Consider the following 13,285-nt stretch of genomic DNA (forward strand, 5'->3'; position numbering starts at 1 on the left):
AACTGCCAGAGGGCTCGTAATGCCTGCTTTTTTCTCCTGCCCTTTACCGTGGGCGAGCGCGAGGGGGCCAAGGTTGCTGCTATTTGCTATGAGCCTCTGGCGACCATGCAGTGACAGAAGATGCTCCCACTCGCACTCCCACGCTCCCGTGTGGGCAGAGGAACGGGCTGAGCTCAGCTGACAGGGCCGTGGCGGAAGAGCTTTATTCTTGTTGTAGTCGATTGTAAATACGTACATGCGTGTGTCCATGTATGTAGCATGTACTATGTACTATGTAGTCGTAGAGGGCGGGCTGGGGGGCGATGCGCTGGCAGGTTTCGGTTCGTGCCTGGATCTGGCGTGGGCGTTGGCACCAGCAGCGTCCCAGTCGCATTCACCCATCCATCCGCATCCGCCATCCGCCCTCCGTCTGCACGCCCCATTTGCCCTGCCTGTTCCCGACTGCAAGAAAAGAGAGCCGGCGGTGCGGCGCTCTTGTCCAACGACTGCGCGCCGCGTACGCCGTCTGCTGCCCTTTGATCCGCCTCGCCTGCTTTGACCGCCCATTGAACCCGGGCCTCGCTGCTATCCAGGCCCCAGTCCACTGTCGCCAGCGAGTGACGCGCTCCAGCCAGCTCAGCATCAGGATGCCACGGGTGCTATTGCCCATTGAAGCAAAAGCACGTCCTCGATCACAACCATCATGACCGATACCGACACCGACTCTCTACGTGCTGCCGACGACGACGCCTTCCACTCCATCTCCGGCGTCCTCGAGACTGCTGAACCCGCCTCTGCCTCCACGTCGTCGTCGACGCAGCATTCACCACACCAGCAGCCACTGCAACTCCCAAACCACCAACAGAACCCACCCGCTGCTGCACCCACTGCACCCACCGCGCCCCACAGCAACCCCGCCAGCAACACGTCTGCCTCTACCTCTACCGCTGCCGCCACCGCTCCTGCTACTGCCGCTGCCACTGCCACTGCTACTACTACTACTGCTGCTGCCAACAACTCCTCGACGCCCTCGATGCGGCAACATACGCTGGCGGGTCAGCGCCCTCTCAACCCGTCCATCTCGTCGTCATCACCACTCTCTTCACGGGAAGCCTCGCCTGCCCGACCTTACCAGCGTAATGTAGCTGCTGCCGGATCGGGCGTGAGGCCTGGCTTCCGTTCACGCAAGAGCAGCACCGACGCGAGCCCCAGCCGAACATCGAGTCTTGCAAACTCCACCACACCTGGCCCCTCGCCCACAGGCCCAGTGCAGCGTGCTCACTCGGCCACAAGCATACCGGAGATCACTCCCGCAACACAATCCTCGACGCCCGACGCTGCACGCGCACCGCGTTCTATCAAGCCTGCTCCGTCCAAATCTGCCTCGGCCGACGCAGCACCCCATTGGCCCATCTCGCCGCGGCTTAAATCACCACCACCCTCTGACGACAGGTTCTCGCACTCGCGGAGAAACTCACTGCGCTCGCAAATCAAGCGCCCAGAGACGCAGTCGACGCCTGCCATCATCGTCCAGAGCTCGTCGCCCGCCTCGCCGCCCCGTCTGGCCGTACCCGAGCATCCCATTGCGAGCGAGCCAGATGAGCCGACGCAGACCATAAAGGCCCCCCCTGCCCGCGGATCAAGCGGCCAGCCTACCAAGCTCGAAACCGTCCAAGAGTCTAGCTTGCCTGCCACATCCGGATTTCATGGTCTAGAGCCGCAAAGGTACGCTTTTCCCCGCAACGGCCCCACTGTTTGTCATCGCGACGCACGTTAGACTAGTCGCGGACCCAATTTCCGTTACCATCCGCAAACTTTGTTAACGCATTCTAGCTTTGTTTCTTCGCTCGTCGCCCACAAATCCGATACGGATCGAAATGACGTCAATTCCAAAGTCACTGAAGACCTCAGCTCAAAGCACGACTCCTTCAAGCACGACCACTCAAAGCACACGGAAAGCGGCAGTGACAGCGCGTCAAGAAGCGCCAAGAAGGGCAAGATGCAGGAGCAGCGCTCGACCTTTGCCCAGCGGCCACAGCACTCCGTCTCTGCAAAGCCGTCGCTGTCCTCCATGTCAACACGCGCACGCGATCCGCCGCTACGCAACATGACGGTCGAAACCGAGACCGTGCCCTCGGTTGCACAGGCGTCGATTGTGAACCAGGACCGCTCTGCCTCAGGTCGTGCCGACGGTGGCATTCGTCTGAAGCCCAGCAATGAAACCATACGTCCAAAGAAGGAGAAGAAACCCCCCAAGCGAAAAGCCGCGTCCATTAATGCTGGCACCGGTAGGTTGCAACACATCTCGTACCCTCACCATACCCACACTCGGCCCGACCCTGGTGTGCTCTCCAACACACCCTCGTCTCTGGGCAGCCCCATCTCATACCGTTCATACGATGACCGTCGCTCTCTGTTGGCCTTGTCTCCCCCAAGCCCGGAAATGCGCATGTCTTCATCTTCTCGTCCTCCCCACCTCAGCTATTTTTATTCAAGCACTAACGCCAGCTACCGCACAGCTTCGTCCAAGGCCGACGTCTTCGAACAAAAGGTGGCCAGTGCAGTCGATGAGGCCGACTCGTCAGACTCTGATGCCACCTTCATCTACGAGTCGAATCCCCCCGACCCGCCTCACCGCAGCCGGGGACACCATTCACGCACGCCAAGCATGACATCACTAGCAAGCCTCACAAACCCACAACTTCAGTTCCGCGATAATCAAAAGCATCCAAGCAAGAAGAGTAGCACTAAATTTAAATTCACTAATCCGCACGTATATCCTAGTATCGACGGAGACGATCGGGGCGAAGGTACTGTCCGCTCAGGCTCTGGGCGGGCTGGCGGAGGCAGTCACCACCACCACATCGGCGGTAGATATAGCCAGGGCCGAGGTGGATTAAACCACATGGTCATGGACAGTGACTCATCGATGCCTCAGTCTTCGCGCAATCGTGGACCGGCCTCGAGAAACGCATCGCAACCAAATAGCCCTCGCTTTCACACTTTCAGTGTTGGCAATGGACACAGCAACGGCTCCAAGAAGAATGGAGAGTACTCAGCTGCATACGACATTGACGCTGAGAATGCGGCCGATGACGAACGCACGCCACTCATCTCTGGCCGAAGCCCACGAGCCCGGACCCCTCGCCAAAGGAATAGCGTCAATATACGCCACCTGGAACGCCGGCATCACCGCGACGGCGGATGGTGCCGACGCTTTGCTGGATGCTTGGTCCTTTCTATCCTGCTCTTGGTCGTCGTCTTTTGCGCCGTTGGACTGGTCTTTGCCACTACGAAGCCTCTCACAAGTCTTGTGGTACGCGACATTCAAAACGTCGTGGCCAGTCAAGAAGAAGTTATCCTGGATCTCATTGTCGATGCAGTCAATCCCAATATCATTGGAGTCACTGTTGCCGATATGGAAGTTTCCGTGTTTGCTAAGAGCAAGCATGTCGGCTCCGATACATGGTGGCGTGAGCATGGCAACGGGCCGCCTGAGAACGGGACGCCTGACGACTTGGAGAATTGGCAACCTGTTCAAGACCAGTCCCACCATGTGGACACTGTTGTCCGCACCACCGGAGTTGACGAAGGAACCGATCCCATTGAAGGCGAGCCTCGCACCATGTTGCTTGGCCGTGTTAACCGTTTTGACTCACCCTTGACTTTTGAAGGGTCGTTTTTCCAGCGGCATCGCGCAGAGTCCATTGGCGAACTTCGATTGGGGCATCCAGGAAACAAGACCGAAGCAGGTGGAAGCGAGCGCTGGGAAGAAGTCCTCCAACATCCTTTTGAACTGATTGTCAGAGGCAACTTCAAATACACGCTTCCCCTGAGTACACAGGAGTTCAAGGTCCCGGTCACAGCCTCTCACTACTACGATCCAGACGTCGAAAAGAAGAAAAAGCCCGCCGCTTTGAAGGGCCTTGGAAAGAGGAGGATTTTACCACCTGTACTAACAAAGCCCTGGGGACGTTATGACCGCAGAGCACTACCGCTCTGGAACCACCAATAGCACATACTTGCATTCTGTATCACAAAGCTCGGAGATCCGGCAGTTGTACCGGTTCAATCTTCCAAAAGAAACTGATACCCTTCTAAACATGACATTACGACCCTATAGATTTGTCCCAACCCGGCAACTGTACATCAACGATTACGTTGCCAACCTCGGCTTCACAGCCTTTACGAATTTCCTTGTTACTTCTGCGTTGCATTTGCACGCCACCCCAGCACCCCTTTGAAAAGGCTGTACGCATTTCCTCTACGGCGAATGTCAATCTTTGAGCGTACGGCCCTGCACTTTAGCGATGGTGTTTTTTTCACGAAGCCTTATTTTTTGCATTTCGACAACACGGACTTGTCTTCTGTTCTAATCAGTTTTTGCGCTGTTTGTCCTGTTTGGATTGATGATTGAAATGGATCGCTGTTGATCCGGACACATTCATTTCGTCTTGCCTCTCTTCTATGTATTTATACACACTCAGCGTATACTTGATTTGAATATCTTGTCTTCTTTTTTTTGCTTCTCAATGACCGGCTAGGGTGCATGGAATCGGTATGGATAGGAAAACAAAGACATTTGCATTGCGCGGGAAACGGGAAATGAAAAGATTTTAGTCTTCTTACTATTGGTTGATTCTCTTTTTGTGATTATGCCATGTTGACACCTACATGAGATGCAGAAGCAATGCATGGACGTTGTCAATGCCCCACATTCTACACAGCTTCCAAAACCAGACTGTCCCACAGCCATCCCCTCCACTGCGTGCTTTTAGTAACCCTGACGTCTAGCCTATTCTGCCCTTCTTTGAGCAGGCCCCGTGGAACTCCAAACTCCAAGCGTCTCCACTCCCCGGCTCTTGTAGCACCACGATACGTATCCTGGCTATTAGCCAAGCTGGCACTGGTGACATTACCGATTTTAGCCTCATTGAGCAAAATATCAGCGCTGCTTCCTTGAGAAAAGCCGGCAAGAGATACGACAAGTTTAGCAGCGGTACTATTGTCAAGAGAGGCCGGAAAAGAAACCGACCAAGTCCCGACTTTAGATTGACCAAAACACCAGTCCTTTGATGGCGTGCTGGTACCGATGATATACGTTAGATTGGCCGGACATTTATCTATGCGAGCGTGCTGGACTGGAATCGCCGGATCTGCCAGATAAAACCCATCTGTTTTGCGGTCGAAATCTCCGATTTGAAAGATACGTTTTGTCTTGTCTGTAACGGACCAAGTAAGTAACGGTAACGATGTCGTCTTTCCCTTTACGATTTCAACATCGTTGTGCGTAAAGTTCGTTATGACATCCGCAATCGACCTGCCGTTTCCCCACGCATACAAGGCATACGTGCCGGACCGTACGTCGCGGATACGGAACTCGCCCGCATCATCAGCGTAAGCCGTGTAGTAATAATTCTGTCCCTGATCCAGCGTCGACACCGTCTCATTGCGATTATCGCCTAGAAACACCGCTGCACCAGCCGCAGGCCGTCCATCACTCAGCACCAGCTTTCCCTGAACCGCGCCTCGAGACTGATACGCCGCATTCTCGAACCACGCATACGGCCACTCCTTCTCTTCCCTTTCCCACCGCTCCACAGCATCTTGCCGACTCCCATCGTTCAAATACCACAGCCACGGCCCCCAAATCCTAGCCTCATCGTTGCCTGCGGCAAACGAATCGCGCGATGAGGCTTGATAATGCGTCCCGTGCAGCATATTCAACTGCACCGTATCCCCCGTCTTACTCTCTCGATGCACCATCAACTCCTGCTTCAAGTGATCCCCATTCAAATACTCCTTCCCCGCATGCAAATACCAACTCCCCACCTCATCGCCCCACACCCCATACGCCGTCTGCTCGCGCAGAAAAGCAGCCCAGTCGTATTTTGTCAAGAAAGTGCCGTCGCTCTGCTGCCACGTCTCGTCCTGCACGTTTGTAGCGTTTTGGTACAAGGACAAGGGGGGCAAGAGTCCGGTTTTTGTGTTTGTAGAGGCGCGTGGGAAGGAGGTGTTTGAGAGGCGCCAGAGGCTCCGAAATTCGCCGAGGGTGGGCAAGCCGCGGTTGATGAAGTATTGGTATGCGCCCGCCAGATCGTCGTGAAGGACCCAGTGGAAATCGCCTTCTGCAGCGCTGAAGCGTATGTCGAGCCAGTTTGACCCGGATGCGGCGATGGAAGCGGTGGTCCAGCGGAGGTCGGATGCTGCGCCGTCTTTTATGATGTTTTGTTAAACTTGGCATCTTCATGGGGGAAGTAGAGGGCATGGACGTACTGTAACTAACGTAATGTCCCACGGCCTCCCCTACACGATCTTTTCCTCTATACATTAATTTGGTCGCATACTGTGCGTTTTGCGTTAGATTCCAGAGTTCGTTCCCTAGGATCCATGTTGAGTTTCCAATTTGGCGGAAGAAGCTTTTGGGTTGTTCGGGGGCACTCGGGTGTTGTGAGTATGCGGATGCTACTATGCCTGCGCCACCGCAGAGAAGAGGGAGGAGGGCCTTCATTGCGGGCACCGCGGTTGGGTGGTGAGTAAGGGGAATTGGGCGATGCGAAGCAAATAGTTCTTTTTGATTAACATGCCTGAAGTTTATATACGGATATGCAGGGACTAGCCGTGCTATTCATGGTGATCATCTACTTACTGCTCTTCTTCGGTGCATATATACACCGAACCGTCCCTCCCGTCCCTCTCCTCCTCCTCCGCATACTTCTAGAAACTGTACAAGCGACCTCTCTAATTCCATGGCTACCGAACCAAACATCCCTAAAACTCGCTCACATAGCGTTGGAATCCCGCATCACGATTTCTGTCTCTACTATCACAGCAACAGGGTAGAGTGGTGGGGGGGAAATTTAAGGTTAATAAATGGGAGTGACATGCCACACATAGGCGTCTGTGCTTCCATTCACGCTACTACTTTCTACTAATTTCTTCCGTCTGATCGATTAGGCGCGGGAATAAGATAATCCTAGGGTTCGTCTCGTATTTACCAGATCTACGGGATAAATGGAGAGCGGGGGAGTTGGGGGGGGGGGGGGGGATGATGTGCGGAGGTTAGCCCTTGCGAAAAAGAGGATAGTATGGGGGAGAAGGTTGGGTAGTAAGCTAGGTGGGGTAAGGGAAAGCTTGAATGGGATAAGCAGAATTGGCGGGCAGAGAGGGTTAAGGTTTCCGTGCCCCGGGTCTTTGGGGAAACTGTGCGCCTCTTGTTTATGGAACTGGAGGGTGTTTTAAAATAAATACTAGAGATCAAAACAATAATCCTGAAATCTGAGGAAATATTGCAGATTAATCTATGTAATAGATGTCGAAAACGTGGAAAAGTACAGAAGCTGTAAGCTATGCTTCCATAAACGCTCCATGTCTAGAAACACTATACTTCTAGAAATACTACGCTCCTAGAAATTTTATTCTAATTTGTTTTTTTCACTATACCTGCCGCGTCCACAAACCGCATTGTGAAGTCTGTTTCGGTTGACATACTTTATCTGATACGAATTAAATGTTGTCCAGCAGCAACACTAGCACGCGCGATTCCGCGCTTAACCTAATAGAATCGTGTGTAATAAAGTAGCTTCTGATGAAAGCTAGCAGACAAGGGTGTGGCGACAATAAGGAGGCATTACGAGGATTGAATTCAACTACGAGACACCACTATCCACCCAAGCCCATGCATTAAATCATAAGCCGGTAAGAGGCTGCAAGTATGTTTCTTTCGCATATCTTGAACAACTAGATGGGTGAAGTTTCCAGGTTGGGAGATTGATCCGGGTAGAATATAACCAGGTAAGCAAAGTGCAATATCAAACAACTTTTGTATCTAGAATGGTATACTTTTAATCAAAGACTAAATCCGCAAACCGGCACATTCATCGCTCTAACATCAGGGGTATTTCCAAAAAAAAAACCACGCAAATTCCCACACCTCACACTTACTGCTCCAACGACTTAGCCTCTGCCTCTTTTGTGGGTGTCTGCGCACCGGACTCGGCCGTCTTCTCCCCTTCAACCACCGTTACAGGACCCGCCCGACGCGGCTTACCCGTAACATCGCGCCACATGCCGCCGAAGTTGCGTACGAGACTCTGGCGACCTTCCCACAGCGGGTAAACGCCCACAGCCATCGTAGAGCACAGGAGCCAGATGATGCCGACGACGACCCAGCCGGAGAAAAAGGCCTTACTGAAGATGTAGCCGGTGCCGTAGAGCGGCATCGGCCAGAGAACGAGAAGAACCAAAGTCATCGTTGCGGTGGTGATTTTTGCGATTTTCGAGGCCCGGAAGAGCTTTCTTTGCTCTTCGGCTTCGGCTTCAGGGGACAAAGCGGCGTGTCGGCCGTGTACGGCTTCGAGATCCAAGTGCGCGGCTGCTGTCACGTCCGAGTCGTCGACTAGACGGATGTTTTTCATTGAGACCCAGTCGTAGTTGTCTTTTGGGGTTGAGTTAGTGAGCGTATTGACATCCGCAGGAAAAAGAGCAACTTACCAACTCCGAAGATCAGAGTGAGGATGGGAATGAATATTACGGGAGATAATAGGGCGACGACGTTACCAGCCAACATGGGGTTATTGGCGCCAGAAGTGGCTACGGTGATGACGCCATCATTTAGTTTGGAGGTAGTTACGAGCCAGGCCGTGATACTGCAGCACAATCCTAGGACAGGGGAGAGGGTGGCTGCCCATTTGTTCTGGCCCTTCCACATGAGGGTAAGAGTCGCGGGGAGAACGGCAGATGAGATTATGACACCCATGAAGACATAAAGCCATCCCATACTTTTCGATATTAGCGATTTTCAGGCTGTAGAATATACTTGGGTGTAACTCACCTAATACCTGCATACCACAATCCTGTGCTGAATCCAGCCATAATGAGTCCGAAGGCACAAACACACACGTGAGAAGTGTACACGAGACGGCGACCACTCGCATTCGTGTTGATGTAAGTTCCATAAACATCGTATGTCAAGATACTGGAAACGGCAATGAGCTGGGCGGAAAAGGCAGAAGTAACGGCCATGAAGACAATAAGGAGAGTTGCAACGGCACCGCCAGATCCGAGGAGAGCAACTGCAGCATATGGAAGGGTGAGTCCGGCGCTGATGGATGCTTCGTCCATAACTGCAGGGTACGTGGGGAAGTACTCTGTGCTTTGGAGCGCGAGGGCTGCGAGACCCATGGTAGTTGCGCAGAGCCACTGTAAGATGTCAACGACTGTTTACAAAGAAACCTTTCAAGAAACTTACGGGAATGGCAAACCAAGAAAGTCCGCCGATGATGTATCCAGGAAGTGCGTGGACTGGAGATGCGGCAATCGCCTTGTTGTAGTCTGCTATAAGTAAGCTTCTGTACGCATAATATCACTCTGAAAAACCTACAGCCATTGTCCATAAAGACAGTGCCAAAGTTTCCAATGATGTTAATCACGAAGAAAATGGCACCATCCTTGCTCCTCATCGTCAGATAGCTTCCACCAGCATTTCCGGGCACAGGTGTTGTGGCCGAGAGCTCTTGTAGGCGATCGTAAACAGCTCCTGGCGATCCAAGCCTGTCACCAGTTGCGTAGGTCGTGAAAGCAAAGATGAGAAGGATGATGAGCAGAATGACAGTGTGAACGTAGTCGGTAAGGAAAGTAGCCTTGATTCCGCCAAACATGGTGTATATAACGACACCAAGGGGAAGAAGAAAACAAGCTGCTGCCGTAGGCACTCCAGTCAGGGAACTGATGACTGCGGATCCACCAGTGAGCAACATGGCTGTTACGAGAATGTTTGTGAAAAGGCCAAAGGCAATGTAGACGAAATGGGTTGCCTTTCCATAGCGAGCGCGGACGGCCTCGAGGAATGTCTAACACATACTTAGTATATGTATGTTTGCGTGATCGATTGCATTCGCTTACATGAGCGTTTGGTGCTCGCCTCTTGAGCTCAATGGCAACAGTAGCGAACAGCAGAATCTGGACAGTAGCTCCGGCAGCATACCAAAGGGGCCCAGAAACACCTGTACAACCGTCAGCCTTGCCTTGCCAGAGTAACCAGCTTCCTCGCTTACCGTAGCGAAATGCGACAGAAGAACTTTGCAATAGCGTAGCTGCCCATGTCCAAGATGATACAACCGCAGAAGCTACGAGACCAGATTTTACAGTACGTCCGGCAGTCGAGAACATCTCAGAGGTTTGCAATTCATTGTTGTAGCGTTTGAGAACCCAGGTAGTAAAGACCTTGAAGCTGTCAGCGCACGCCACTCAAGTATTACATTGAAGGAAGGGTTTACCATGCCAAGTGCAAAGAGGAAACCGACACCAAGGACGATGCCATAGCCCCAAGCCTGTCCCAGAGGGGAAGCTGAGGGCCCAATAGGTGTACCACCACCAGCCATGTCGAGCTATGTTGTGGAGAATGAGAATTGAGGTCCAAGACGCTTCTTGAGTTTTTGCTGCCTCAGTGGGCGATCCAGGCCATCTATATTTCCATCACGTCGACATCGGCACTAAGTACCCGTGGAAAAAATCCATTAGTACCAAACGGTGCTATCTCCAGCATCTCCAGATACACACATACAAGACTCACGTTCATAGATTCAATAAGCAGACATGATTGGCCAAAGATTAGACATCCAGCAGCTGGGGTAAGACTAAGAGCTGTGCTTGTGCTGCAAACCATTCTAGGCGGGACCCCCAACTTCGCAGCTTGGTTCGTCAACTCATCGCCTTATCGCGGAGTACCTTCCCCTCAGCATCTGAGCTGGTTGGGGTTTTCTTGCGGGATGGTTTCGCTTATGCTGATAAGAGAACGGGCCCAGGTAACTGTACTGTCACTAACCCAGGACCCCACCCCAGCGGCGGCCTGAGCCCTACCATTGCGAGCCGGAATTTTTTCTCATCTCAACGCTTAGTGGCTGACATGTGCAAAACGGTCGCGTGGGGATCGTCATATGTATGCATATGGGTGCTGGGCGTGGAGACTTTTGGCGCATCGAGATGGAGATGGTGTTGGAGGTTTCGATGAGGTAAACATAGGATGCGAGATAAGCTGGGGTTGGGGATCCAATGGCATGGCGCCGACGGTGGGCCCCGAAGTCGGCCGTGCAGGTCGTGTACCCTAGCTACCGCATTTCTCCACGGCATGCATGGACCTGCATCGTACTGGCAGATTGTTACTCGATCGCTTTGACAAAGATGTGTATCATGTGCATCTTGAAGTGTGGTTGTTTTTTTATGCATTCCAGTGGAAGGTTGTGTTGGCGTATGATGTGTACAATGAAAGAGAGATTGTAGGCCGAATTTGGAGATCAATTTCGTCAGAGAAAGATTAACCTAAGAGACGGTAAAGATCAGCATGGAATCAACGTTTATGCATTTGTCGATGCTCAGGTGCACATAAGGTTGTGTCAAGCATTGTCCAATCGGCCCGCCAGTGAGCAAGAATCTTGGGCTTCGTTACTGGTCATTCTCCAAATGCTCTTGCGACCCGGAGGAAGGATGACCGAATTACAGTGGAGCCCTCGTAATCTGTCGTTGTGATGATATGTATAAGTGTTAGTACGCTGTGTTAGCAAAGAGACGCACAACGGTCGTGTCAATCTACTTTCAGGCACCGGTTATGCTACATATAACCGATTGTTCTAATCCACAGTCAGAGTCTACCTGCCCAGCTCAGATTGGAAAGTAGCCATGGATCTTTTATCATTGAAGGGTCAGTCTTTTCATCCATTACAACTCTGTTCGGCGATACTACTCAGTTGAGATGCGCATGGGCCCGTCAGCATCTCACAAGATCGACCACGACTCCGTAAGCTTCTTACGTTTCTCACCGACCAAAGCTTGTTACAAATAGAGACATAATACACATATTGTTCTCCATGTATACTTAAAATCTCCAGGCCAAAGTTTTACGTATGGTCGTTTACGTTCAACGCGCTCTACAGTCCTCCATGTCCATAACCAACACTAGCATATAGAATGACGAGATGTTTCAGAAGAGGTGAAACTTGTGCTACTTGAAGAAAGATCTGGCAGCTCGATCCGCTTTACTCCATTTCTGCGGCAAAGACGATTCCGAGCCTCGCTTACGGAGACTTTATTACTGCATCCGGGCTGTCCGCTTGGTGTCTCCACTGGATATGGCTGAAGCATCATACAATTTTGGACGAATGCAAGTATACGGCAGGAGCTGGACTAGAAAGACGGATTCTGAAATCTCGTACGACTACGAGCCGGCTAAGCCGATCAAAATTCCATATACGCGGCCTGTTATGCGTAATCCCAGGAGCGTATGCATGACTCTCAGCCTCTTTCCTAACCAGGTATATATTGACTGTCCAGCTGAAAACATATATTCAAACAAACAACTCCACACTTTCTGCTGTACTCTCTTGAACCCACACAATGATTCCCAGTGCAGTTCTTACGAGCGCATTCGCGCTTCTGGCATCCGCTCGTTACGTTCCCGACGGATGTCCGCGGAAGATTGGCACAGAGGGTGTACACGCTCGCATCCCGCCATTTTTGAGTACCGCCAGCCAGCACGACCACGGCAAACCATGGTGTCCACCGCCTGTGGGCTTTTACTTCAAGCCATGGTGGATGATTCTCGCCACAAATCCCCAGTATGTCGCAATGCGTAATATACAGTACGACCCAACCCCAGTCGACCCCTCGGACCCGACAGGTTTAGTGAACGACCTCTTTTCGTTCCAGCGTCCAGGCAATAGCACCATCTTCACTACGTATGGCGTTGATACTCCAGACCCGCATATACCGGCTGTGTTAGACTTTGCAGCAACTGGGATTCTCAAGGGTGCTACCAGTCGATTCGCCATCTTGGTTTGGGGATGCGATGCCAACAGAGTGCCTTACTATGCGAGCTACTCGACAGCAACCAATCTCACGCAGACACCACCAGGTATCGATTTGTTGAGTACGAGTAACGAGGGGCCGGATCAGGCAACCCTTGATGCAATCCTGAAGGCGCTCAAAGATCTGGACACTCCAGAGATTACAGAATATGTAAACAAGTTGAACCGAACGGCGCAGGATGGTGCACGGAACAACTTGCCTAGGGTTAGTATCTGATTGAGACTGGGCATGACAGCTGCTGACAAGACGACCTAGATTACCTGTGATGATTATTGCAAGACGAACCAAGGCTTGATTGGATCGGTAGGTTGAACACGTGACTAGTTGGTGAGCGGATTCAAGGAACCACCAGCCGGGCAAATCATTTGCTGGTGGGGATACGACGATGCGTGTTATTTTTGTGATCCAACATATATGCTATAATGTAATGAACTTATGTGTCTGG

At 52.0% G+C, this 13,285-nt stretch overlaps 4 protein-coding genes across 4 annotated transcripts; 2 read left to right on the top strand and 2 right to left on the bottom strand.

Annotated features, from left to right (window-relative positions):
- Nucleotides 1-682: 682 nt before the first annotated feature.
- COCVIDRAFT_99538 (hypothetical protein) lies at nt 683-3,994 on the top strand (the record flags this gene model as incomplete). The annotated part of the gene is made up of 3 exons (XM_014701052.1): nt 683-783; nt 889-1,704; nt 1,813-3,994. 3 exons carry the CDS (start codon nt 683-685, stop codon nt 3,992-3,994), a joined length of 3,099 nt encoding a protein of 1,032 aa, XP_014556538.1.
- A 704-nt stretch (nt 3,995-4,698) lies between these two features.
- On the bottom strand, nt 4,699-6,490 carry COCVIDRAFT_99409 (polysaccharide lyase family 4 protein; the record flags this gene model as incomplete). The annotated part of the gene is made up of 2 exons (XM_014701053.1): nt 4,699-6,194; nt 6,256-6,490. The coding sequence occupies 2 exons, from the start codon at nt 6,488-6,490 to the stop codon at nt 4,699-4,701; spliced, it is 1,731 nt and encodes a 576-aa protein (XP_014556539.1).
- A 1,429-nt stretch (nt 6,491-7,919) lies between these two features.
- COCVIDRAFT_37845 (hypothetical protein) lies at nt 7,920-10,361 on the bottom strand (the record flags this gene model as incomplete). The annotated part of the gene is made up of 8 exons (XM_014701054.1): nt 7,920-8,416; nt 8,473-8,759; nt 8,813-9,180; nt 9,230-9,312; nt 9,362-9,830; nt 9,883-9,983; nt 10,035-10,203; nt 10,257-10,361. 8 exons carry the CDS (start codon nt 10,359-10,361, stop codon nt 7,920-7,922), a joined length of 2,079 nt encoding a protein of 692 aa, XP_014556540.1.
- Nucleotides 10,362-12,369: 2,008 nt separating this feature from the next.
- Nucleotides 12,370-13,056, top strand: COCVIDRAFT_16051 (hypothetical protein; the record flags this gene model as incomplete). The annotated part of the gene is made up of 1 exon (XM_014701008.1): nt 12,370-13,056. The coding sequence occupies one exon, from the start codon at nt 12,370-12,372 to the stop codon at nt 13,054-13,056; it is 687 nt and encodes a 228-aa protein (XP_014556494.1).
- Nucleotides 13,057-13,285: the final 229 nt, after the last annotated feature.

Source organism: Bipolaris victoriae (assembly GCF_000527765.1).
Source record: "Bipolaris victoriae FI3 unplaced genomic scaffold scaffold_43, whole genome shotgun sequence".
NCBI classification, from domain to species: domain Eukaryota; kingdom Fungi; phylum Ascomycota; class Dothideomycetes; order Pleosporales; family Pleosporaceae; genus Bipolaris; species Bipolaris victoriae.